Below are 25306 nucleotides of genomic sequence, written 5' to 3' on the forward strand. Positions count from 1 at the left end.
AGTCGCTGTTCAGTGCTATGTTGAGGCTTCTACTCGTTCTTCCACTCAGCCTTGGCCTTTGCAGCGAATGCTGACATGCCAATCTTCTGGTCCTGGCTGCCGAACAGGCCGTGGAACACTCTCCTCTCATACTCGACACCCTCCCGGATGCCCAGCTCCTGGCTCTTGTTGACCACCTCCTTGGCAGCCTTGACAGCGATTTGGCTGAATCCTGCAATCTTTTCGGCGGTGGCAATGGCGCCATCAACCGCGGCTTCTGGTGTCTCGAACACCTTGGCAACCAGCCCCCACTCGCCGGCCTGCTTCGCGGAAATGTTGTCACCTGTCAAGATGGTCTCCATAGCGCGTGACTTTCCAATTGCCTTTGTCAGACGCTGAGATCCACCAGCGCCAGGAATGACACCCAGCTTGATCTCTGGCTGGCCGAAGACGGCCTTGGGCCCAGCGTACAGGATGTCTCCCATCATGGCGAGCTCGCAGCCTCCGCCCAGCGCGTAGCCGTTGATGGCTGTGATGAGGGGCTTCTTCAAGAAGGTGACGAGGTCTGACCAGGTCTCGATGAAGTCGTTTCCGTAGGCGCTGCTGAAGGTGAGGTCCTTCATCTCCTTGATGTCTGCGCCGGCAGCAAAGGCCTTGTCGGAGCCGGTGAGGACAATGGCGCCGATGGACTTGTCGGCCTGGAAGTCGCGCAGTGCTTGGTTGAGCTCGAGGATGAGAGGGGTGCATAGCGCATTCAAAGCTTTGGGGCGGTTGAGCTGGACTGCGGCTGTCAGGGAGGAGCTTGAAGGTGGAAGCGCAAAGCTCTGGGCCATTGTTGTGATTTGTCGAGACCACCTGGGCGAAGAGCGTTTGCGCTATGAGCGAGTGGAAGGGGGCACCTTACCGAAGCCGACACCAGGCTTTGGCGTTGAGACGAGCAGGTGCTCATAGCTCTTCTGTGTGGAGTAGGCTCTTGCAAATCTGGGGAGACGGGTGGCCTTGAACTGCGAAGCGATTGTCGCGGTTGATCTGAAGGCCTGCATGGTGAAGTAGGTGCAATTGAGCTCGACTTCAGAGCAGAGTGGAGTGCAGAGTCTTGGACGTCTGCTCTCACGGAAAGTGGACAGCTCCCGCACAGCTCCAGCTGCCGAGGCTATGTCATACAGTCATAGGCAACCCATCGAGCCATTAAGCCGCACTCGTCGCTTGCAGCTGCCCGCCAGGACGCGTTGGCCCTAGCGCGCCCTCCGTTGGTTCCTCAGCCTCGCGCGACAAGTTGAGTTTCCTGACAGGTCGCCTCAACACGGTCGCCTCAACACTGTCGCCTCAACACTGTCGCCCCAACAAACAACCCTTTCTCTCGCCACGGGCCCTCTGGACACGCTCACGACCGCCGACCGCCGACCGCCGACCCCCGCCAAACGCCAAACGCCAAACGCCTCCCAGGAAACGCTGCAACGATGGATTCGCCGGAACCTGATACCCCTTTCGCGGCCGTCACCGCGCAGACAACAAAGTACGGCAGGGTACGTCTACTGCCTGGCGCATGCGATGCGCCGCTTAACTCCCCGCACAACAGATGCGCTGGATTGGGCTGGGAGAACGAACAGCAACTGACATTGAACAGATGTTCCAGGCATATCTCGACAAGTCCACGCCTTACAACACCTACCGATGGGTGGGCACCGCTGTCCTCTTCCTCCTGTTCGGCCTGCGCATATTCGTCGCCCAGGGCTGGTACATTGTCGCCTACTCGCTGGGCATCTACCTGCTGAACCTCTTCCTTGCCTTCCTCTCGCCCAAGTTCGACCCCGCGCTCGAGCAGGATGAGGGCATGGAGGATGGAAACGCAAGTGGTCTCCCCACCAAGGAGGACCAGGAGTTCAGGCCCTTCGTGCGCCGCCTCCCAGAGTTCAAGTTCTGGTACTCGACCACAAAGGCCATCGCTATCGGTTTCTTCTGCAGTTGGTTTGAGATTTTCAACCTGCCCGTCTTCTGGCCTGTCCTTGTTGTGTACTGGCTGATCCTTTTCGGCCTGACCAGTAAGTTCGGACGCATTTCGAGCACGCGCGAGACCAGCAAACTGACACGCCGCAGTGCGACGACAAATTCAGCACATGATCAAGTATCGCTACGTCCCCTTCACTGTGGGCAAGACACGCTACCCCGGCGCCTCGAACTGAATACATTCGATTCGCACGCGTTTGGTCAATCACCACCGTTTCTTGCGGACGAATAGACTGCTTTTAGCGCGAGCATCATTGTACACAAGCTGCGACAAACTGTTGCATGAGGGAAGGTTTCACGCCTGGATGCTGCACGATATGTATACGTAGGTTACGTCAAGACACCAATATTTCTAATGCTGGGTACGATTGGGAGCGAATCTTACATCTTCACAACTCCGTACATGTGCTAGCAGTGTGCGAACCATGCTGGTGAATAGCTGATCGATTGCAGAATCCTAGATGACAAGGGTAGCGCACTCAACAACCTACTTCCTCCAGCAACACGCAAGCTATGCGCAAGTGCTATGTTCAAACTGAGGAACGGTGGATACCACCACTCTTATCTGCATCACCTCAGCGCCGTTCGCTCTACTACGATGACGTCTGAGGAATGGTCCATCATTGGGAGACCTCGAACCGGGGATTCGCATCTCCGGTCGTCCCAAATCTAGCAGTCTCCAACGCGAGCCACGCATCTTCGTAAAGCTGCGGCACGCTCAACGTGACTATTGTACAGCGCTCAACACACGCGTCTAGGCGGCATAATGCGTCGGCGGCTATTCATTTTAGCTGATGCTCAGAAGGATCCTTTACATCAGCATCTCCAACTCTAGACTACCCACTCGGTCCGTAAGAGAGATCTGGTTGGCGACCGGCTAGGCTTCTGATGGTTACCAGTCGTAGTGACAAAGGTGGGGTTAAACCTCACTAGGCAATGACATCCCAAGTCGGACCGCAAGCATCGCGTCTGCCGCGTCTGCCGCGTCTAGTCATCATCTTGGTCAGAGGGCGCGCCCTTTGGTCTTGACAGATATTACTGTTAGTGTCGACGTGAAAGAAACAGTCATATAAGCTCGCGCCCCTGGACTTCTCTGCTCTACAACGGCAGCCTGGCGTGACACCACAAATCTTTCGTTCGACATGATCAGCGTACCCTACACGTGGGCCTGTTTGCTGCTTGGAGCGGCAGCAATAACGTTCATCACAAGTACCGCTAGAGAGTTCTTCAAAGTAAGATCTACAGTTTGGAGTCGAGTTTGAAAAGCACTAACCGTACCATCAGAAAGCATCACAACCATCTGCCAAGCGACGGAACTCGACAATTACAGCCAACCTCGCAGAAGATGTATACTACAATATCACACCCCTCAAAGACTTCAACATCAACGCTGAAGAGCCGATCAAGGCCCGCCCCTTCAAACCGAAATTCCACATGACAATGGGTACGTTCTGAGGAGGCACCACTGCTGATCATTCACTTTTGATGCATGTACCAGCGATCGAGAACATCACTCTCTCCGAACTCGTGGTCATGGACAAGACGTACCACGAGCGCATCAAGATACGCCGCAAGCTGCTTGCAGAGGAGCACCACGAAGTCCTAGGCACGAATCCCAAAGCCACGCCAGCCGTCCTTGAAATGTACAAATGGCTCACCCACACCTATCTGCCTGAACGTTTCCCCACATTGTTCAATCTCACCTCCACCGGCCTGCTCAACAAAACCACCCAGGAAAGCCTACCCTTGACCGCAGACTCGGCAGCCCACGCCCTCGAGCTCATGGGCTCCCACATCAACGACGACTTCCTGTTCCTCCTGCCCTCGGACACGCCCGAAGACGCAGGCAAATACCGGCTCGAAGCCTTTGTCACCTGCTTCCCCTCTGGCTTCCGCACGCGGTCCAAGCTCGGCCTAGTACTCGCCGACATCCACACGCCGGTGCCGCACTACAAGCAGAAGCTCGAGCTGTCCATGGACAGGTTCTTCGCCATGCTGCCCCTTGGCCGGATCGTGCAAAGGTGGAACTGGACCATCACCACGTCGGGCGACTTGTTCTGCCGAGCAGGAAGCCACGCTACGCCCGACGAAGCAGCCCGGCAGTCTACGGACGTCAATCTGCGCACGACGTTCCTCCGCTGCGAGAGGCAGACGCTGCATCGACTGCCGGAATCAAAGGCGATTGTGTTTACCATCAGGACCCATCTGTATCCGATCACGGACTTGAGGGACGAGGGCAGTGGCGAGGCGCTGTGTGAGGCTATTGACGGGCTGGAGACGGGGAGCGTGCCGAAGATGGCCGTGTACAAGAGGCAGGTGGTTTGGGGGGACAAGGTCAAGGCGTTTCTGAGGGGCGAGATCGAGGTGGATGCCTGAGCAGCGACAGGTGGACGGACGAGTTGCGAAGCAAGAGATCTTGGTCACGTTTCTGCCACCTACTCAAAGGCCCTTGAATTGGTTGGCCTCCCGTGCATTTGCTGTTCTGTCCTAGTCTACGTCGGGAACGGGTACGCCGTTGATGATGGTCATGCCCTCCTCTCGGCCAAGAGACTTCATAGCCCTCACGGCCTCGTCGTGCCTCAGCTTCTTCGTCTCTTCGTCTGTGACGAGCACAAAGTCGTATGTGAGCAGCTTCGTGCCCTCGCTCACCTTGTACTCCTTTGCCTGCTCCGGCGTCACCGTGTCGAGGCCTACGATGAGCGACTCCTTGACTCCGAACACGGCGTCCGAGGTCTCGTAGTCGGATCCGCGCAGGTACAGGGCGCTGTGGGAACACGGGTCAGCCGCTGAAGGCAACGCCCGGCTACGGCGAAGCAAAGGGGAATGGGGCACTCACGTCACCAGGTGGTCGAAACCGTGCTTGTCAAACATGAAATGCATATGGCTCGGCCTCCAGCAGTGCCGGCCGAGCTTCTGCAGCAGCCGCCCCACGGGCCCATCGTGCGGGATGGGATAGGGCACAGGCACGATGGCGTGGAACCAGAAGACGCCGTCCTTGTCGCTGTGTATGACTGCTCTGCCGTCCGCCTTGCTCCCGCGGTCGTCGTACTGCACGTCGTACTTGCCGTTGCTGTCCGTCTCCCAGATGTCTACCTTGACGCCTTCGATGGGCTCGCCGCTCGTGGACTTGACTGTGCACAGCACGAGCAGCGGTTCGCCGTTGGGGTCCGCCGAGATGGAGAAGCCGTTCTGGTCGGCTGGGGCGTCGTGGGTGTGGAAGGGGCCCAGCACGGTTCCTTCTGTCGAGTGCGCTGGCTTGGGGTGGTCGATGGAGTCGACGAGGAGGGAGAGGCCGACAATGTCGGAGAGGAGGATGAATTCCTACCTCGTCTTAGCGCCTTGCGAAGCGGGATGCTGACCGTCTGCCATACCTGTCGTACGTCTGAACATATCTGTCCCACTTGCGTGAGGAACTGGATCCCTGCCATCCACTCATCGAAGCTCAAGCGTGTCTCGCGCGCAAAGTCGTGGAGATGCGAGACCAGGCGCTCCATCACGTACTTCAGTCTCGGATCGGCGCATTGTGAGTTGATGCGGACTACGTTTTCCGTGATATTGTCAATCGTGAGATCTTTCAGGGTCGGCACAGAGGCATCTTTTGGGGGGCCGGTAGTAGACATGCTAAACCTGTCCTGCTTCAGCTTCGACTTGTTCGTCTTGCTGCAGTGGCTGGCGTTCTGCCCAGACTTCTCTAGACGAGGCAGACGAGGCGTGAGACCAGAGGTTGTAGTTACGGAAGCCCAGCGCTTCGGCAAGACCTTGGATCAAGTTAAATAGTAGCACGAAGAGGTCGGTCATATCTCAAGCTATGGCATCCTAGCTAACACGGCGCTGCCGGTCAGTAGGGACGTGGGAACCATGGAACTGCCCCGCCGCTTATGAGCTCGGCGGCAGTGGTGCATCCTGGCGCGGTATCTGATGACCACGCCAGACGCCTCATAGGCTGCAGCATTTGTCCGCCGTGATGGTGCCCCGCTCGACGCATGGAGATGAACACGACAGACACGACAGGCGGGCACGCGGGGAACCTCTCGGGACGCGGGTGCTCCGCTAGTGCGGGGTTCCTCGGCTTACCAAGAGCTTACTCACTCTTTCCTGCACGTCCCACTTTCATGTTCGGGCTCTGACCGAAACTAGACATCAACAAACATGAACAAATATGAACAAACATGAACAAACATGAACAAACATGAACAAACATCAACAAACATGAACAAACATGAACAAACATGAACAAACATGGACAAACATGGACAAACATGGACAAACATGGACAAACATGGACAAACATAGACAAATCGACAAATATAGACAAACTACGTCACCATTGGACCGTTCATCCACCCTCGCTAATGCAACGAGTTGCGTACATCCTCCTTCTTGCATGTCTGGTGTGTATGGTGACATGGTTCTCATTACACCGTCGTGCATCGCAGCGCCATGCTGCGACTGAGAAAAGCCAGAGTGGGCCTGATGAATGCCCCTTCACCATCCGTCAGCTGAACCAAACTACATACCTTGTTCGTGAAAGAGATCGATTCGTAAGCCAATGCAACACACCGACGCGAATGAAACATGCGTCCTGACCATACCAGGGCGAGTATCCACATATATACGTGAAGAAACACACAGAGACGCTTCCCGACGGACAAAGAGCCAGCGTCCTGATAGTAAACGACACCGGCTGCGGCACATCAACCCGCAACCACACCACCACCACCAGTCAGGACTGGAACATCAGAACCTTCATCGACCACCACCTAAACCCAAACAGAGACGACATCCTGTACCTCGTCATCCTCTCCCACTGCCACTACGACCACATCCTCGGACTAGAGCCCCTCCTCCACAGCCCACAGCGCCGCAACATAGCCATCCTCTCCTCCTCCCACGACCCCGCGTTCCTGCACCCCCGCTCCAATCTAGAGCAGCACTCGTTATGCGCGAGCATGAACCTCCGCTGTCCTGTATACAGGACCTCACTCTGGGCCGCCCACGACCAGCATCTCACAATCCCACACCCGCATCTACCCACCCCGCTGCACCTCCCCCTCACAACCCTGCACATCCCAGGCCACACCCCGGACAGCCTCGCCTGGTACGACGCCGCCGAACGCGCCCTGTACGTCGGCGACGCGCTGTATGAGCGCCAGAGCCCCGAATCGCGCGCCGCGCCGTGGGGCGGCGAGGCCCCTGCGCCCATCCTGTTTCCGGGCGAGGGCGACTTGGTCGCTTGGTGGCGGAGCGTGCATCTCCTGCTGGGGTTTGTGGAACGGCGGAATGCGGAGACGGCATGTAGGTGTGTCACGCTCTCGGCGGGACATGTTACGGTCGGGGTCGATGCTGTGGCGTGCTTGCTGGCTGTGCGGCGGTTCATGGCGAGGGTGTTGAGGGGTGAGGTCGAGGTTCGGGAACAGCCGGAGAAAAGGGGGGAGCGGTTCGGGTATTGGGTTGAGGAGGGGGGGAGGTTTAGTCTTGGGGCGCCGTTGAGGGTGGTTGGCGAGGGGAGAGTGGGTATTCCTGAGGATGAATGGAGGGAGGGTGGAATGGTGGGTTGAGTTGTTGGGTGTCTTGATATCAATATGGACGTCTCGGCGCGAGGCAGTTCTACCAGGAAGGATGGACTGCTGTACGGCTACTGGTTGCCCCCCCACACGTTACTATCATGGACTATTGGATACGCGGCGCTCCAGAAATCGATGCGTCTACTCTGACGATGCCGCACACAGGCATCGACGGCTCCTGTTTCATTGACGAAGCGTCCCAGCATGCCGACATGAAATCCGCCATGGAGGTGTCCCATCGGTGTGTAGTGTGAGAGCAAAGTAGACAGCAGTATTGATCCTGTCTCAATTGAATTGGGTTGAATCATTACATCCCATCGCACCAAGCAGTTGTCCTCCAATGACATTCTCGTTGCCTCATCCCCTAACCCTAACCCCCTCTATTGCCTAAGCTGCTCCTTCTTCTTCTCCGCCTCCGTCAAGCCAAGACTATCCGTCCCACTCTTCGACGTATCCTTGACGAAATTACCTCCAGCTGCAAGACAAAACTCCATCAGCACATGCTTAGCTTCACCAAAAAATCCCCCTCAGCAACTCAACTCACCTTTGGTGGTGTCTCCAAGACCCTGCGTGAGCCCCGTGACGGTGTCGCCGACGCCCTTCCCTGCCGTACTGACAACGTTGCCCGTCGCGTCCGTGACGGCTCCGACGCCCTTGCCGAGCGTGTTGGTTGCAGCGCCGAGCGTGTTGCCTGGTGCAAGTCAGTATGCTTACTGGAGGCAAAAACAAGCGGCGATCGTGTTGGTGGATGTGTGTCTTTCTGAGGCGGAGGAGGGAGTGGGTGAGTTGAAAGGTGTAATGGGACGGACCGAGGCCGCTGGTTGCGGTGCCGAAGAAGCCTGTCGATGGTCAGCTTTTGATCCGGGGGGTGCTTTGTTTGATGAACACCTGCGAACGGTGCTTCGATGCGTCGTGTTCCTGCTATGTGAATTGCGTCAAAGAGATAGGTACATACCCTTCTGCTGATGTTGCTGGTTTTGCTCGGCCATGTTGATGATGGGTGTCTGTCTGGGTCAAGTTGAATGGTTATTGGGTGTGTGCAAGTAGTAACATGTTAAGCAATTCATTGCTGCTATATATGGTACCTCAGCCTGGTATGACGTCGTATCTGCCCTGCAGCTACCTATCCTTGTCGCGACCCCTCACCTGGTGAGAGAAATGGGGATCATCGATTCTCAACGGCTCTCAGAGGCTGAGATACGTGTGGGCTTGCAGATCGATCTTCGTATTATCACATCATTGACAGGGCTAAGCCCCACCCAGGACGGGCTGGTGAGAGGACAAATCGCCATGTTGAACGGGTGCATGTTAGAACGGGATATTTGATCAGGCATGGAGTAGTCGAGTGCACAACATATGAAGTTATCAGTTCGTTCTGAATTAGATGGAGCTATGCACACGAAAAAACCTGCCATCCGTCGTAAATCCTCCCATCATGTGCGTGTTCATACGGTCATGCCGAGGAACTCTGTACAGGGGACCTCTCAGTAAAGCGGTCCAAAGACAGGCCTTGGAGGAAACGACCATGAAGAACGCATTGCAGGCGTCCACCACTCGCATCCTAAAATCAAGAAGATGCAGGAACGAAGAACGAGGAAAGGGTACTAGAACCAGAAGACAAAACATCCACCCAAATCGCAGAGGCGGTCGGTGTGGAGGCTCCCTTAGCAAATCCGGAACGCCATCGTGGTATTGTACCCGCTCATGATACAGGCCGAAAGATGGTCAAAACACCACCATCCTTTCGAGACCTGAGACTCGACAACAAAGAACTTTTGAACCCCGCTAGTCTTGATGCGAAATGCAGCAGAATGCGCGCAGAAAATGCCCCTGTCTATGCAACGAAACAAGCGATTAGATTACCGCGTGTGGTGCTGTCTATGGGTATGACCGCCACGCGCTGAAACGAATTAGAAGGTAATCACTCAGACGGCTTTGCTTCCGTCTCGGCGGCAGCTGGTTGTGGGGAGCCAACCTCGCCGGCGTTGTCTTCGGCTTCGAGGGCTGCTAACGCACTGCAGAGGAGTTAGAAAATGGTCTTTATACCCATCAAAACGATTGACTTACTCGAACGCATTTGCATGTGCGGTTGACTTCTCCTTCTGTACTGGGGGAGTGCCGGTACGGGAAGAGTTACCCGACTCGTCACCTCCACGGCCCATCATAGCGGGACCGAGACCACGACGGCCGCTGCCGCTGCGGCTGCCCAGCATGGAGGGACCAAGGGAACCGGTGTTGTTTAGTCCGCGGTTAGATGCGCCCTTGGACAACTTGCGGAGATCGTCCATCTGTACACGGCCGCCGGTGTCCTGGGGAGGCATCATGCCGCCGCCAGAGAATGAGCGCGCGTCACCGCGTCCCATGGGGAGACGACCACCGCCTCCACCGCGCTGCGAGCGCGATCGCTCCATCTCAGCAGCTTGCTGCGCAGCGACAGCGTCCTGGTGGATTTCAGCGAGGGTCTTGGGGCCCTTGAGGATGTCCTTGGACTTCCAGCCAGACTTGCGAAGATCGATTGTGTCCAACAGCATGAACTGCAGACGAGATGGGAGGCCTTCCATGTTCATGACCTTCTCAACACGCTCGAAGTACATGTTGATCATCTTGGGGCCAGCCTCAGCGGACTCCATGGTGGAACCAACGGTGCGCAGAAGCTTGACCAAGCTCTCAATGGCAGACTCATCAGGCAAGCCTTCAAAGTCCAGGAGCTTGAGAACGCACTCGTGCATGATACGCAGAGTCAACATGCCTAGCTTGTAAAGCTCACCAATGAACTGGATGAGACCCAGACCCTTGCGCTTGGCAGCGGCCGCAACGTAGTACTCGTCCGAAAGCAGGGTGGCTTCCTTGCCCGCGTCAGGTACCTCGGGCAGGTTGACTTCCCAACCACGCTCAAACTCTTCCTGACAGCGGTTAAGAAGGTACTTGCGGAACAAGGCTCCACCAACGACAGGGTTGTTCTGCTTGTCGCGGACGTTCTCATCCTTGATGTCGTGACTCATAGTCTGAAGCATGCGGTTGCAGAACTTGGCGTACATGGAGGACCAGTGAGACTCGTCACAAGCCTTCTCAAAGGTGAGCTGAATGACCTGGCGGAGAGTGCGGCCATCAGTCTCGTCCTTGGACTGTGCGGCAATCTCGAGGATCTGGTCTGAGATCTTGTCGAACTTCTCGGGCGTCATCTTGTTGAGAGCGGCCTTGACCTTGCGCTGCACCATGTCGGGAGCCATGTGGCCAGAGACGACCTGCTTCTCGGATCCGTGGGGCTTCCAGCCCGTGGTGGACTTTTCGAGGTCCTTGACCTCCTTGCCAGCAGTGAGAGGCATGGTCTTGACGTCTGACTGGTGACCCTTCTGGCCACCACCGCCGCGGCGGCTGCGGTCACCACGACCACCCTGCGAACCAACACGAGGGGAGTTGGGTCCAGGCTGGAAGGAAGACGAACGGGACATGCCAGGTGGGCCCATAGGGAAACCACGCTGGCTACCGCCCTGTACGAAAGGTGCCAGAGGGTTGGTCATTGTGCCACCACGGCCAGAGGCTTGTTCGAAGCGCTGTTGCGAGGTTGTGCCAGGAGGCAATGTGCGCGTAGTACCAAACGCACCTCCCTGACCAAAGTTGCCCATGCCGCCAGGACCACTAAGACCAGAGCGGCCTGAAGGAGCGCGACCACCGACAGTGTTACCGCGGACAGACGGTGTACGAGCCGAGTCGGAACCATCACCAACGGTCTCCTTGAGCTTGAGGTCCCAATCAACCGAAGGCTTCTCCTTGAAGACTTCCTGGAATTGGAGCAAGAAGTCCTTGTCGTACTGGCGGCCCTTGCTCTTGGAACCTTGGTTCAACGCAGGGTTGGGAGACTGGATGCCCTCAGGGTAGTTGATGGCTTCGTTGCGAATCGCAAGGAAACGAGCTGTCTTGAGCGACTCCATACCAGCGGTGGGCTGAGCTGGCTCGACAGGCTTGTTGGTCTCAAGCTTGAGCGCGGCTGGCTTAGGCTTCGTAGCAGATGAGGGCTTGGCCGCGGGAGCAGGAGTAGGAGCAGCTGCCGGAGGTGCAGAATCCTCGCTGGGCTCCTCGCCGGTGGCTCCAGGACCGAACATGGTGTTCTTCTTCAGAGAGGCAAAGAGCTCCTTGTCCTTGGCCTCACGTTCAGCCTTCTGCTCAGGAGTCTCGTTTTCACGGGCAATCTCAGCAGCTTCAGCTTCACGTTCGGCCTTGCGCATGGCCTCTTCAGCAGCCTTGGCCTTTTCACCAGCCTTGGCGTCCTCTTCGGCCTTTTTGCGCTTCTTCTCCTCTTCGTAGCGCTTGTCCTCTTCGTCGCGCCTCTTGTCTTCCGCCTCCATCTCAGCGACCATGCGCTCGAATTCCTCCTCTTCCTTGCGCTTCTTCTCCGCTTCGTCGTCTTCGGCCTTGGTGGCCGCGTCAGACGCTTCCTTCTCCTTTGCCTCCTTAGCGGCCTTTTCTTCAGCCTCCTTGGCCTCTTTAGCGGCGGCAGCTTCTTCCTTTTCTTTAGCCTCTTTGGCAGCAGCGGCTTCCTTGTCCTTGGCCTCTTGAGCAGCCTTCTCTTCGGCAGCCTTGGCGTCGTCCTTCTTCTTCTGCTCAGCTTCAGCAGCGGCCTTGGCTTCCGAGTCCGCATCATCCTTGGCCTTCTTGTCCGCTTCTTCTTGAAGACGGAGTTTCTCCTGGAACTGCTTGACGAAGTCGGCCTTCTTCTCGCTTGCCGACTTGGCAGGTGCTTCCTCAGTGCGGGTGGCGTCTGAGGCGCTGGGAGCGCGAGGAGGTGGCGTAGGCGTGGCGACAATCGCGGGGGACTTGGACTGTGCAGGAGCTGCAGGGGCCGCGTTGGGTGCGGGCGAGGGAGCGCCCTTGCCCTTGTTGAAGTCGACGACCTCGCCATCGGGGTTTTTGATGATGATGGCCTTGCTCGGTTTCTTCGGACGCTCAAAGGCGCTCGAGCTCGGTGCTGGGCTGGCGGATGTGACGCTGGGCGTGTGGGCGTGCGAGATGTGGTTCACGTTGGTCATCGCAGGCGTTGTGGGCTGAGGGACGGCAGAAGGCGGGCGCTCGGACATCTGCGAGGGGGTGCGCGACATGCTCTGTCCCTGAGGCGGCTGACCGTAAGGGCCAGGCATGGAGTAAGGGTTTTGCATCTGCTGAGGGAAGCCGTGGCCACGACCAGGGCTCGCAGGAACACCAGGGTAGTGAATCGACTGCTGCAGCCCGTACTGCTGGCCACCATAGTAGTTGCCGTAGGGATCGAGACCCTGGGGAGGCATACCGTACATATTCTGTTGTTGCAAAGCCGTTAGATACTGATCGTGTTCATGAGTCGTGAAAGCAGAAAAGTCGACAGGTTGTAAGAAAGCGTTCGACTCGTCGTCAGGTGCTTGGAGCTCAAGCGCCTTCAGGTTTGTCGAACGAACATGCGGAGACTGAGAAAGTGGAGAAATGGGAGATGCAGCCGACGTGTTGATCGCTTTGCTAATCTCCGAAGTAGAGAGAAGGTTGGGAAGATGAGAAGGTATACGAACTGGCTGGGGGTAGGGTTGTCCCGGGTAGTAGGGTGCGCCCTGCGGGTTAGCAAAGTGCTGCTGCTGGTGCATGGTAGCGGGAGTGATGGCGGGGCTGCGGTTCTGGCGGTAGGGGGAGTTGTGCTGCATAGCGCCCTGGGGGGTGAAGGCCGGAGGCATGCCTCGTCCCATGGATTGGTTGGGCATGGGACGGTAGGGCTGTGGCGAGTGGTTGGCAACGTTGGGGTTGTAGTGGGCCTGCGGCTGGAAGCCACGGCCACCACCACGGCCGTTGGGAGCGAAGTTGGCGGCCGGGTTGCTGTGGGAGGACTGGGAGGATTCGCGGCGCAGGTGCTGGGCCTGGGGGGCGTGTGAGTTGGGTTGCGCAGGCATAGCGGGGCGGGTCTGCGGTGGGGAGTCAGTGGATGGGGCACGGGCGGGGCACGGTTGGTGCTTGGGAAGCATGGGTGGGCGTACACTTACGCTGTCGGCGCTTTCACTGCCCTGGCCACCAAAGACCAGGTTGGGGCGCGTGGGCAGGCTGTCCGGCTTGGGGCCGCCCGAGATGGGCGTGGGGATGGGCGAGGGCGAGTGGGCAGGCGAGGCGACGCGCGGGTTCTGGGCCTGGGGGTTCAGGTTGCTGGCGCTGCCCTGGACGACGGGCGAGGCATGTGCAGGGGCGGGCGAGGCGGCGAGCGAGCCAAACTTGATGCCCGAGGGCGGGCCGGCGGTGGGAGGCGTCTGCTTGATGTGGACCGAGGACTTGCGGCCGTGGTCGCCGTTGGGGCCGCCACCGACAATGGCGGGCATGGCGGGGATGGTGGGCACGGCGGGCGTGATGCCGGCGCTGCCGTTCACGGGGGAGACGGAGGCGGAGGCGCTCTTGCCATGCTGTGCGGACGGCGGGGCTCCCACTGCCGCGGGCGCGCCGCTGGACGCGATCGTAGGAGAAGAGATCTTCTTGGTCGCGTTGGCGTACGAGCTGCGGGCAGTGGGCTGAGCCGAACCAGCGGCCACGGTGGCGGACGATCCAGACGAGGACTTGTTCGCGGGCGTAGCGGTCGAGGAAGCGGCGGCGGCGGTCGGTGGGTTCTGCGCGTGCGAAGCGGATGCACTCATGAGGACCTGGGGGCGGGAGGTCGGCGGTGGAGTGGCGGTGGCGTGGCGGGCGAAGGCGTGGGCGGTGGCGGTGGGCGAGTGCGGACGAGGGCGTCGCAGTCGCGGTTTGGTGTGCAGTCGCTTTTCACAGGCTGTGGCGCGGCGCGGGGCGAGTGGCGGACAGACGAATCTCAGATTCGAAGCGGGGTCGGTTCTGCTATTAGGAGTCGGCGGCGGGCGCGGACTCGAGTGCAGAGGAATCGGGCTGGTCGCGTTGGGCGAAAATCGGTCGGCTCCTGGGCAAGAGGGCGACGGGGGAGGCTGTCCGAGCGCTTTCACCGGCTTTCAGTGAAAAGAGTCGAGACAGGTGCTCCTCGGGTGATTTCAACAGACGTGTCTGTGAAAGGGGCAAGCGGCTCGCGTGGAGAATCACTGAGCCCGCTGCGGAGATGTGGTACTGGTCTTCACGATGAAGAGGTGTGAAGGGAGAGGGCGTTCTTCCTGAAAATTGTTCGCCCAAGTTGAGTTCGCCTTAGCGAGCCACAGGGATCATCCACATGCACACGGCCACCATGGCGCCCCCTCGCATGTGATTCGCCCGCCGAGACGGAAGACGCACACTCCAGACTCGACAGCGACAGCGATGAACAATCCACATTCTGTGATCCATGACCGACCACACTCTGTGATCCATGACCAACCATACTGCGTGATCCATGATGCCTGGACGACAGTCATGCCCGCCGCCGCCGACTCACGCTGTGCGTGTTGCATTCTGTGGCTTCGACCATGCACAATGCACACTGCACAACACAATACACGGTTCATGATACATGACACGCAATACACAGTCCATGATACATGACACGCAATACAGTCCATGATACATGACACGCAATACACAGTCCATAATACATGATACACAATACACAGTCCACGATACATGATACACAATACACAGTCCATGATACATAATACACAAAACACAGTCCATGATACATAATACACAATACACAGCACACAGCACACGGCACACAGTACACGGCACACGGCAAACAGCACACAGCACACAACAAACAGCAATGTCTGCCCTGCTCTCGCTGCAGAGCCGCCAGCACACAAACGCCGCTGCCCTCCCCTCCCACGCATCCTGCTGCACTTTGCCCCAACACCTTGACGTCGATGTGGGCCTTGCCTTGCCTTGCCTTGCCCTGTCAGCACGGACTAGACGCACCGAGGCGTTTTCTTATTTCCTTTTCCCGCGCCCTCCTACGTCCTGCGGCCTGCGTCTTGCATCCCCCACCGCTCGGGCAAACAGTCGAGTGAGGCAAGTGAGGCAAGTGAGGCAAACCTGTCTCGCCATCAAACGCTTTGCGTGCCCTCTCCGTCTGCAGTCTTGGTCCAGCTGAGCGCGAACTGCGTCCAAGCAAACGTGGCACGGCCCTCCCTCCAGCTCTGTGCCTCGTCGCACCGTCTCATAAGCTCCAGCAGCTGGCTTGACGCAGACAATGCGTCTGCCCTCCCTCCTGCTCTCCAATCATTCGTGGCTGCACTCAAATCACCTTGTCAAGTAGTTGACGTAGGTGTGCGACTGCATGCACCATGACGCCCTGCTGTCGAGCTTCCCCCTTCCCAGCCAATCAGCGTCACCTTGCCTTGACTCGGTAGCGCGACCCGGCTGACCGAGTCTGGAAACACTCCAACGTTTCTGGAAGGCGCACAGATGCCCACTGTGAGTCAAGACCGTCTGTTGAGCATGACAACACTTGTACGCTTCGTCTCAGCGTCTGACTCTTGGAAGCTCGGCCTAAGGTACTCTGCTCGTGGTTGCCTAGTTGAACTCATCCTCCCTCATCCACTCCTCCACTCATCCTCAACACAGCGCCCTGCGATGAGTCCTCGATCATAGTCATGAAAGACTACTCTACATTAGAGGTACTCTTATTAGAAGTGCTCTTATTAGAAGTACCCTCTTAGAAGTACCCTATAGTAGAAGTATTTTACATCCAAAAGAACTACTTGGTTAGTCCAAAACGTTCCTTAACATGTAAAAGTACTTATATCTGAAAGATCTTTTTGTTTAGTCTCAAACATTGCCTGACGGTTAAAGGTACTTAATGTCTGAAAAAAATACTTGTTTAGTCTAAAACATTGCCTAACGGACAAAGGTACTTTATATCTGAAAAAATTACTTATTTAGTCCAAAACATTCCTGAATAGTTAAACGTACCTTCCATCTGAAAGACCTACTCGTGCAGTCTAAAAAGTTTCAGGCCAACACTTATCCATCAGCTTCGACCATCCCACTACAAGCCCTGACTCGACAATCCATTACAGGTCCTAACTTAACAATCTATTACAGGCCTTGGCTCAACAATCTATTATAGGTCTTGGCTCGACAATCTATTACAGCCCTAACTCGACGATCCATCACAGGCCCTAACTTGACGATCCATCACAGACCCTAACTCGACAATCTATTACAGGCCCTTACTTGACGATCCATCACAGGCCTTGGCTCGACAATCTGTTACAGGCCTTAACTTGACGATCCATCACAGGCCCTAACTCGACAATCTATTACAGGCCTGGCTCGACAATCTACTACAGGCCTTGGCTCGACAATCTATTACAGGCCCTGGCTCGACGATCCATCACAGCCCTAACTCGACGATCCATCACAGGCCCTAACTCAACAATCCACATCCGTCAGATTCGATTGAACAGCCACCTCCACTTGTATAATAGCCAGGAGTCACGCTTTGTTGTTTTGGTCATGAATGGCGCTCACTCTTGGAGCTGGAAGGGCTGTGTCTACACCGGTGACGAAAACAAGACAAAAACAAGACGAAAACAAGACGAAAACAAGACAAAAACAAGACGAAAACAAGACGAAACAAGACGAAACAAGACGAAAACAAGATAAAAACAAGACAAAAACAAGAGGCTGCGCAGTGTGGAAGATATGGTAAGCTTCGAAATGGACTTGGGACAAGGCAGAATATCAGCGCATGTTCTGGAGGGCGGAGACATTCTGTCTCACCAACAGACTCATAATAGCAGTCACTAAGCAACTTGAAAAGAACAAATCCATCTAAGCTCGACAGGTCTTCTAAAGACTGTCTTAACAGGTCTTCTAAAGACTGTCTTAACAGGTCTTCTAAAGACTGTCTTAACAGGTCTTCTAAAGACTGTCTTAACAGCTCTTGTCCAGACAACTCTGATTTGACGCAGAGCAAGTCTAGACACTCCATTACCTTATCAATCCCTCGCACGGCAAAACATTACAAAGCCTACTCCACAACAAGCGAGACGACTACACCAAACAGAACAAGACAGTCCGTACATGGCACCGTCTACTGCCAGTCATCACACAGGCCTCGCTGTGGACGTCACGGCTCTGTCCAAGGACAATCCTTTCACCCAGCCCGTCAAAGTAGGCTCTGGACAAGAGTACCTTCTGTGACAGTGAAGGAAACAGACAAGACCAAAGAAAGACCTCCAGTAGTCAACATCGACGAGCATTGCAAACACACAATCCGAAGAAGCCAGATGGAATCTACCCCAACCGCCAAAGCAGCATCAGCACCCACCGTCCCCAGGAAAGATTTCACACTCTGTACGTCCATCCAACCACTGCCGAGCGTGACAATGGACGGTCAGGCATTGCACGTCTCGCTTCTGGACATGGTCACAGGTCCCAATTCTGGGTTTCTGGGTAGCGAGGCGCTTACCCCCCAGCTCCTAGGGAAGGAGTGCTCGGCACTGCCTACAGCGAAACACGGGCCGTGTCAGTGCAAGACAGGCGTGGAAGCAAGGTGTTTTGTTCCCTTAGCTTGAAGGGCGTGGTTGTGGGGAGGTGGGTTGAGCGGTGGATCGTCAGTGTAGGACAGGGAGAAATGCGATTTTTTCTCTCTTTTTTTAAAAATTTTTTTTTTTCTTTTTCTTCCTTTTCTTTGCATTCATGTTTGTTTGTTGAAATAGCAGAGCGTTCTTGTATACGGCGGAATCTCTTGTGTGAATACCTTGATGAAACAGAGTCATGTGCTGAAGACTATTGTCTTCGTAGGACAGGAATCAGCAAATTAGATGGGAGATGTTATAGATGTTATAGATGTTATAGATGTTATAGATGTTATAGATGTTATAGATGTTATAGATGTTATAGATGTTATAGATGTTATAGATTTGTAGATTTTGTAGATGTTATAGATGTTATAGAAATTATAGAAGTTATAGAAGTATAGAAGTTGTAGAAGTATAGAAGTTATAGAAGTATAGAAGTTATAGAAGTTATAGAAGTAGAAGTTATAGAGGTTGTAGATGGCAAGTATACTTGTTCTCTGTCATTCAAGGCCAAGTGAATTCTGTCATAAAGGTTGTAAATGGTAAGCACTACTGTTCTTTACAAATCACGGTCAAGTGAAACCAGGTTGTGAACCTTGTAGGTGGCGAGTACGGTTGTTCTGTACAAGTCAAGGTAACTAAATCAAGGCGTGAACATCGTAGACGGAAAGCATGATAGTCATGTATGAAAGATGGACGTAAAGACGCTCTCATACACAATAGGTGTTTACTTGAGAAAAACGAGCTTCTTTGTATCAAACGGGGCATTGGTACTCCGTGCTCGAAATTCAGTGTGCTGAATTGAAACATTCGCGACTGACTGCCGTAGCTGCGGGAGCCTTTGCAACCAGGGTATACTAGAATCAGTAATCGTTACCCTGATTACATGACCCAAAATCCAGCTCATCAAGGCTCACCACTCCTACTAGGCCTTTTCCCTTACTGGGCGCGAATTCTCCACTTTGGGAGGCGGAGTATAGCATGATGACACTAGTGGCAGCTCTTTCGACCGGCTTGTGAACTAAGCGTGGAGCCATGTCAACCCCATGTTGTACCCTTGATCAAGTGTGGACTCCGTACTCACTAAGCTCTGGGCGGGTGGCACAACAACGGCGCTGCGTAAGCAGGTCATGCAGTGTTATCTGCCGGAGACACAGCATGACCAAGACCGACGGGCGGGCCAAGCTTGCCTGCGGTGCAAGCACCCCACACGCAGACAATGCAGCGAGTCGCCAGGAACACGAACTCGTACTGCCCTGTGCACGCCGCAGTACGGTTTCGTGAAGGAACCGCTCATCGCGCGCTAGCTACGGCCTCCTGCTCGAATCTGGTAGGAGCATGATAACGCCAGCCTCGAGGCCAACGCAAGCGCTGCGACGGATCCGGCTGCATCGGTCTTTCTGTTGCCTGCCAGGCGCTACGAGCGCAATCTCATTTCGGTCGCAGCTGGAAGTCGGCCCTGAAGACGAAGCTTGCCGAAGTCCCCTAGGCTACCCGGATGGATTCATTCCATCTCTAGCCGTGGCCGTCACGCCGTCTATCCTTCCTGTGGCCCTACGCAGTACAAGGGGGTGTCTGAACGGAGTAGAAATACGATTTGCCGCAGCCGGGGTTTTCGTCTTGTATTGTACAGATCGATCACCAGATGCTCAGTGCAAGCCGCTCGTGTTTCTGCTCCGTTCAGGCACCGCCCTTGTACGAGAGTACAATTTCGGCAGCTTCCGCGTCTCGTACGAACGCACGCACCACTGCAGTCGAGTAGGTAAGGCTCGTGGCGCCAGCCGCTCGACAATCCTCCGCTGTCGTGTTGGGGCACAGCGTGCAGCTGCACAGCTTCCACGAACGCACGAAATCGTCGGGCGCTAGAGGCGCCTTGCGCAGCGCCGCAGCCCTCTTGATCCTCCGACCGCCCGGTTTGGTGGAGCAAAACGAGCCGATCGAAAGCCAACCCCGGCTTCGAAAGGGTGCGTGGTGCGTTGTCTTTGCTTGCGCTGCCGGTGATGAAGTGTGGCAGGCGTGCCGAATGCCGCAGGTGTTGCGCCATGCATGACTTCCTTCCTGGTCTCGCTTCGGCTCGTCCCCTAACATGCATCGAGCCCGCATCATCTCCACGACACAGCCGTTTCCTGCCTGTCTCTGGAGCCCAACTCACATGTGAAGAGTACGAGCCACGACCTCGGTGTACGGCATGAGTACCTACACGTGGGTACCCTGGTTCCACCAATGGAGGCGACGACCCAACAGCATTCCCTCCGTTCTCAAACAGGAAAGCAACAATTGCCGGCCGCCGACAACTGTCTGCCAATCACGTATTCGTAAAAGCAAAGCGTGCCGGCCAACGTTAGCTGACTGCCAGAAAGCGTATGGTCACTGGGACCTGCCGGACATCTGTGCTGTACAAGACTTGAAGGAGCTTCACGATGGTGGTGCAGGATGACCGGCTGATATCTGCTTTCGTTCCGCCAACACGCATCTACCAAGCTCGCGTGTGTGAGATTGCACAAGGCTGACCGTTCGAACCCTGGATCTTCGTTGCTTCTCATTTCCTTCGACTCCACACGCACTTTCTTGCACACCTTGGGCGCCAATGGCGAACCTACAGATGACGCACACTGATGCAGACTCTGTCACATTCGCGACACAGCCCGTCCCGACCGGGCGATTTCAAGCTTTCGAATGAGGATAGCCTTGGCCCGTTCCTATCAAGCGAGTACAGTTGCCTTACCAGCCGCAAGAGCAGGGAGTCTCGGTACGTGCCTTGACACGAGCGAGAACACCATAGCAGCAGCGTGCACGCACGAGCTGCGCCGCCATACGCGCGCGACTCTGGAGCAATTGGACATGGTCTTTAGTGACTTTGGTCCTGATAGATCCATGAGGAATCACTGGCAAGCGCACACAAGCATATCAAGCTCCGCATCATCGAACTATCGAAACTCACATCACCCCTCTACGCATCTCTCTGATCCGTAAGCTGCGACGGGCATGCCGCTAATCGCGCGCCGCTGTTCTACACCAGCTGGTTGCGAGAGGGGGCAAGCGTACAGGTCGCTCATTCGGCATCGATGCGCCTCTGCACACCACGAGATCGTACAGCTGTCAGGTCAGTCTGACAGCAGCCATGCGAGCATCTTTCCATGCAGAAGGCTCGATAGGTTCCATGACCACCCGTTCCTTCCATTCAGTCAGCCTCTTCGCCTCCGCATGATCATTCATCTCAATAAACACCTGCAGCATCGCCTCTCCACACTTTACCCCAGACGGAGCGGCCCAGCGGTCCTGTTTAATCTGGGCTTCTAGCTCCAGGAACCGAGGGCCATGCCAGCACGGTCTCGACGCTCTGCTTCGCGACGGGCAACATGAAGCTTGGAGTCTTCCAGTGGCTAAATTGCCATGATTTCTTGTTTGGGTCTGGATGGTAATACCAAAGGATGAGGTGGGCCCTGGCACCGAGTCATGTGTTTCCACTTACCCCGATGCCCATCCGTGGGTCCGTCCGATGCTTCAGATTGCTTCTTTCTCCGTTTTGCGGGGAAGGAAACGTGCATGCTGGCACATCGCATCCACAGCACACGTTTCTCTCATGCAAATGCATATGTGCAAGAGAGGGCACGGCATCCATGGATCAGGGAAGCAGCGGATCTGTGACGCAGAGCGACCCCCCCTCCCGGATACGGCCAACGACCGAATGCACGTCTTCGCTCTAGTAAAGTTATCACAACGTCTTCGTTGGCTGACGGGAGGATGGGTTGCGCAAGGGCTCTGATCCTAGAGGCATAGGGCGAACAAAGTCGGTGGTGGAGCCGCGGATGCTCACCAGATGTAGACTACTGCTACTAGAGCAGATCTTAGGCTCAGGGTAAATCAAAGCTGGGCGTAGTAGCTCATCGGCATGATTGGAGCTCGCATGCTCCCTCCCCATTCTTCCATAATTGCGGCAATCGTGCACGTCTGCTTTGCTTAGCTTTGCTTGGCTTTACACTCGCATTGCACAGTGCCGTGCTCGTCAGGCCTGGCCCATGACCCAACTGACCCTTTCCCCACCAAGTCCTGCACAACACAGATTCTACGTCGGCATGTGATCTGTTGATGGCGGCTTTGTGGCTGCGTATTGCCGAACCCCAGTTTTTTTATGCTTCGACCCCCGCCCCTCCAGCTTCGTGGGCCTTCCCAAGCTGCAGATGTGACGGTGTGATGGGCAGGATCGTAGCTGCGTTAGTCTAGCATTCCCAAGGGACGCTACAAGGTCGTTGGTCGACAGGCGGCTAGGTGGGGGTTAGTGAATGGAAGCAGGAAAGAAAACAGCACGAAAACGGGCAAAGATGTGCAGGCACACGCCGTTGGATCGCCGGGACGTGAGCGACAGCTCGAGCCGGCAATGGGCAGCTGACTCACTAGCAGGTTTTAGCCACTGGACGCTGCTGCTGACGCTGCTGCTGCTGCTGCTGACGCTGCTGCTGCTGCTGCTGCTGCTGCTGCACGGAAGCGTGTGCGACTATCGTGACAAGCAAGCGGCCGTCCCTCAAGCACAGGCTCGGTCGACGGCTCCGGGTGGCCAGCAAGACCACAAAAGCGTCAGCGGTTTCCGTGACGAGCCTAAGATCATGTGCTTCGTCCGCCCAGCCTGCAGCTAGAGTTGGACTTCTTTCTCTAGACTGGCTGTTGTGTTGCTGGTCTGTGTTCCTTGCTCAATGGCCTTTCACCCGTGCACTGTTGCAGGCTGACCCCAAGCTAATCCCAGGAACAGACAGTGGCGCGAGTAAGGTGAGACCATTAGTGCAGGTACGCGTTGTCATCACCCCGACCATGTCGAGGAGGCCGGAACGTCATTCCTGATGAACAGTGGCAATGGGCGATCGTTCGAGGAAAGATCATCGTACGAGAAAAGATGCATGATGTGGTATCAAAGGTGTACTGTAAGGCGTCTTGCATTGATCGGTAGTCATGACCAAGTTTCTATCTTGAGAGTTGTGTGGTGCGTTTGGGAATGGCGCACATGATATGACAGTACAACTGCCAGTCGGAAGAGTAGGGTTGCGTACATGGTTTGAAGACAGGAAAAAGCCCGTGATGTTCTTCGAAGTTTTACCGAAGAGGTCGTGGCTACCAAAATACGTACAGGAAAGGGTATACATGAAGCGCCGTTCGCTTTGGTTGGAAAGTGATGAACATGTCTGAAAGATCGAAACCATTGGAAACGCCAAAGACCAGAGCAGTCCGTTCAAGTCAAGGCTGATCGAAAGAAATAAAATGTGAAAGGCCGGACAGTGCCTACAAAAATGTTGGTAGTGTTGCCAAGTGAATCGCCTGAATAGCCGTAAAGTCATGATATCAGGCGCAGCGCCCGGCCCTAAATCGCTCAGTTGATAGTTTCGCCATCTGTACGCCCCATGATGCATTTAACGCCGGGTATGAACAAATGGATAAGACAGGCCGTTGATCAGTAGTGACCATTACTTCCGTGGTCGGAGTGTTCGAGCATGTCCCGGAGAGAAGAGCTGAGCCCAGAGTAGTGATCGTTGTGCGCAGAATCATTTTGAAGATACGTGTTGGAAAAGGTAGATAGATGGTGCGGTGCACTCAGTTGGGGCATACCATAGGAGTGTGGTGTGGCAAGCGGTGCACTAGAATATGATGGGAACTGAGCGGTCTGAGGAGTTGATACATTGCGGCCTGGAGTGTAGTGAGTGCTCAACTCGATACGTCTGGGCACACCATTTGAGATGGAGCGCATCCTGTTAGAACTTGAGGCCTGAAAACCTGGTACAGGGGCATCTGTTCTAGTTAGTATGGAAGTAACCGTTGCATGAGAGGTAGACTTACATGAGTAACCAATGCCATAGGGCATTGAGCTCGAGAAAGGTCGTAAAGCATCAGAATGGCTATCAATATCCATCGATGCTTGGATTCCGTCGCTATCGTGGCTGTAACTCATGCTCGTTCGAAGTGGCGAGTTCAGCGATTCAGCACGAGTTCTGGTAACATGGTCGGCGTGTAACGCAAGACGCGGGGCCCTGTGCTGGGAAGAATACGATGCCGGTGTGCTGACTGGGATAGAGAACGGATTCGAGGTCCTTTGACTGGTGTCAAGCGGTGCAGGAGGGAAACCAAACGGTGACTTGTGAGCCGATATTGGTGAGAGTGTGTCGGTCGCAGACTGCGGTGGTGTGAATGTGAATCCGCCAAAGGCAGAGCTGATGCCCGTGGGCGACATGTGAGGGTCGAATGCTGCTCGTCGTAGCGTGTCAATGCTCAGGGGTCGCATCATGGCACCTTCAGAAAATCCCTGTCCGAACGCAGCTGGAGAGGTGAGTGGTGTTCCAAGTCCGTGTGAGTTACCGAATGGAGTATGGAGTGCTTGTGCCATGTCGAAGTCATCTGGAAGAGCCCGAGACCTCATCATGCGTTCGCGATCATCACTGGTGAGGCGCTTGAGCTTTGCTCGTCTATACGACAGTTAGCATCGCCACTGCTACCACCCAGACGTTCTACTTACCGATTCTGGAACCACACTTGCACCTGTCGAGGACTGAGGCCCGGGATCTCGCGAGACAGACGTTCTCTATGAGCGGCGTCCGGGTGGGCTTGACGAGCAAATTCGCTCATAAGGAATCGGGTTTGGTTGTGCGTTAACCTAAACCTCTTCATCTTGCGCTTAGCTGCCCGGATTTCTGCAGCTGTCATAGGCTTCTCCTCATCGTTGGCGTCGCTATCAGCAGCTTCATCCTTGTCATCAAGGATGGTATCATCGTCCTCGTCCTCGACTTTCTCGTCGACGGTTCCATCGTGCGTCGAAGGTGGTGTCAACCTAGAGATTGGACTAGTAGGAGCTGAGCCACCAAAGGTTACAGTAGGCAAGTCGTGCGGTTCGATTTCGTCCACCGTTGGGAGTGAGTTGGAATTGCTGCTGAGATGAGACTTGTTGTCAAGGAGGTAAGGGAAGCTCTTGTGCGATCGGATTGATGGTCGCTTGAGATCATATGTGTTGCTAGCCTCCTCGACTTGGAGGAGGGTCATGTCGCAGTCCGAGTGTGGTGGAGTGTGCTCTGTCCTTGTGCTGGAAGACTGCCAATCGGTTTCGGTAGCGGTCGTGCCGTACGCAGAATTGCGTGGCGAAGTAGGGGGAGAAAGGGGAACGAGGAAGCTTCCGTCAATCATTGGCGCTTTTCGCTGTATGAGAGTCTATGAAACAAGAGTAGTGCTGATTGTGTAGCTGCGCCAGTTTAGTACATGGAGATCATCACCAGCGCCTGATGCTGCATGGAGACTGGAACCCACCTGGTTGCACCGTCGAATTTC

The 25306-nt window shown here is 55.5% G+C and overlaps 9 protein-coding genes across 10 annotated transcripts, besides 10 other annotated features; 3 read left to right on the forward strand and 6 right to left on the reverse strand.

Annotated features, from left to right (window-relative positions):
• Positions 1 to 29: 29 nt before the first annotated feature.
• On the reverse strand, positions 30 to 1022 carry EKO05_0004800 (Enoyl-CoA hydratase; the record flags this gene model as incomplete). Its single annotated transcript, XM_038939204.1, has 2 exons — positions 30 to 760; positions 884 to 1022. 2 exons carry the CDS (start codon positions 1020 to 1022, stop codon positions 30 to 32), a joined length of 870 nt encoding a protein of 289 aa, XP_038799349.1.
• A 344-nt stretch (positions 1023 to 1366) lies between these two features.
• Positions 1367 to 1419: a tandem repeat.
• A 20-nt stretch (positions 1420 to 1439) lies between these two features.
• Positions 1440 to 2162, forward strand: EKO05_0004801 (uncharacterized protein; the record flags this gene model as incomplete). Its single annotated transcript, XM_059636464.1, has 3 exons — positions 1440 to 1505; positions 1607 to 2021; positions 2077 to 2162. 3 exons carry the CDS (start codon positions 1440 to 1442, stop codon positions 2160 to 2162), a joined length of 567 nt encoding a protein of 188 aa, XP_059492447.1.
• A 966-nt stretch (positions 2163 to 3128) lies between these two features.
• Positions 3129 to 4362, forward strand: EKO05_0004802 (uncharacterized protein; the record flags this gene model as incomplete). The annotated part of the gene is made up of 3 exons (XM_038939325.1): positions 3129 to 3218; positions 3271 to 3430; positions 3485 to 4362. The coding sequence occupies 3 exons, from the start codon at positions 3129 to 3131 to the stop codon at positions 4360 to 4362; spliced, it is 1128 nt and encodes a 375-aa protein (XP_038799351.1).
• Positions 4363 to 4473: 111 nt separating this feature from the next.
• On the reverse strand, positions 4474 to 5606 carry EKO05_0004803 (uncharacterized protein; the record flags this gene model as incomplete). Its single annotated transcript, XM_038939256.2, has 3 exons — positions 4474 to 4750; positions 4823 to 5307; positions 5358 to 5606. 3 exons carry the CDS (start codon positions 5604 to 5606, stop codon positions 4474 to 4476), a joined length of 1011 nt encoding a protein of 336 aa, XP_038799352.2.
• A 517-nt stretch (positions 5607 to 6123) lies between these two features.
• Positions 6124 to 6277: a tandem repeat.
• EKO05_0004804 (uncharacterized protein) lies at positions 6246 to 7544 on the forward strand (the record flags this gene model as incomplete). Its single annotated transcript, XM_038939291.2, has 2 exons — positions 6246 to 6527; positions 6582 to 7544. 2 exons carry the CDS (start codon positions 6246 to 6248, stop codon positions 7542 to 7544), a joined length of 1245 nt encoding a protein of 414 aa, XP_038799353.2.
• Positions 7545 to 7930: 386 nt separating this feature from the next.
• EKO05_0004805 (uncharacterized protein) lies at positions 7931 to 8539 on the reverse strand (the record flags this gene model as incomplete). The annotated part of the gene is made up of 4 exons (XM_038939322.1): positions 7931 to 8025; positions 8095 to 8241; positions 8360 to 8389; positions 8506 to 8539. 4 exons carry the CDS (start codon positions 8537 to 8539, stop codon positions 7931 to 7933), a joined length of 306 nt encoding a protein of 101 aa, XP_038799354.1.
• A 590-nt stretch (positions 8540 to 9129) lies between these two features.
• Positions 9130 to 9164: a tandem repeat.
• A 307-nt stretch (positions 9165 to 9471) lies between these two features.
• Positions 9472 to 14182, reverse strand: EKO05_0004806 (uncharacterized protein; the record flags this gene model as incomplete). 2 transcript variants are annotated; one of them, XM_059636465.1, is made up of 4 exons in its annotated part: positions 9472 to 9565; positions 9618 to 12841; positions 13085 to 13423; positions 13547 to 14182. In XM_059636465.1, the coding sequence occupies 4 exons, from the start codon at positions 14180 to 14182 to the stop codon at positions 9472 to 9474; spliced, it is 4293 nt and encodes a 1430-aa protein (XP_059492448.1). The 2 variants fall into 2 exon arrangements, with proteins under 2 accessions (XP_059492448.1, XP_059492449.1); XM_059636466.1 differs by having other exon boundaries at positions 13085 to 13468.
• Positions 11574 to 11604: a tandem repeat.
• A 771-nt stretch (positions 14183 to 14953) lies between the features above and the next one.
• Positions 14954 to 15241: a tandem repeat.
• A 108-nt stretch (positions 15242 to 15349) lies between these two features.
• Positions 15350 to 15375: a tandem repeat.
• Positions 15376 to 16935: 1560 nt separating this feature from the next.
• On the reverse strand, positions 16936 to 17415 carry EKO05_0004807 (uncharacterized protein; the record flags this gene model as incomplete). Its single annotated transcript, XM_059636467.1, has 1 exon — positions 16936 to 17415. The coding sequence occupies one exon, from the start codon at positions 17413 to 17415 to the stop codon at positions 16936 to 16938; it is 480 nt and encodes a 159-aa protein (XP_059492450.1).
• A 651-nt stretch (positions 17416 to 18066) lies between these two features.
• Positions 18067 to 18119: a tandem repeat.
• Positions 18120 to 18255: 136 nt separating this feature from the next.
• Positions 18256 to 18461: a tandem repeat.
• Positions 18462 to 21959: 3498 nt separating this feature from the next.
• Positions 21960 to 21985: a tandem repeat.
• Positions 21986 to 22424: 439 nt separating this feature from the next.
• Positions 22425 to 22486: a tandem repeat.
• A 961-nt stretch (positions 22487 to 23447) lies between these two features.
• EKO05_0004808 (uncharacterized protein) lies at positions 23448 to 25165 on the reverse strand (the record flags this gene model as incomplete). The annotated part of the gene is made up of 3 exons (XM_038939570.1): positions 23448 to 23782; positions 23831 to 24453; positions 24504 to 25165. 3 exons carry the CDS (start codon positions 25163 to 25165, stop codon positions 23448 to 23450), a joined length of 1620 nt encoding a protein of 539 aa, XP_038799356.1.
• Positions 25166 to 25306: the final 141 nt, after the last annotated feature.

Source organism: Ascochyta rabiei, chromosome 7 (genome assembly GCF_004011695.2).
Source record: "Ascochyta rabiei chromosome 7, complete sequence".
NCBI classification, from domain to species: Eukaryota; Fungi; Ascomycota; class Dothideomycetes; order Pleosporales; family Didymellaceae; genus Ascochyta; species Ascochyta rabiei.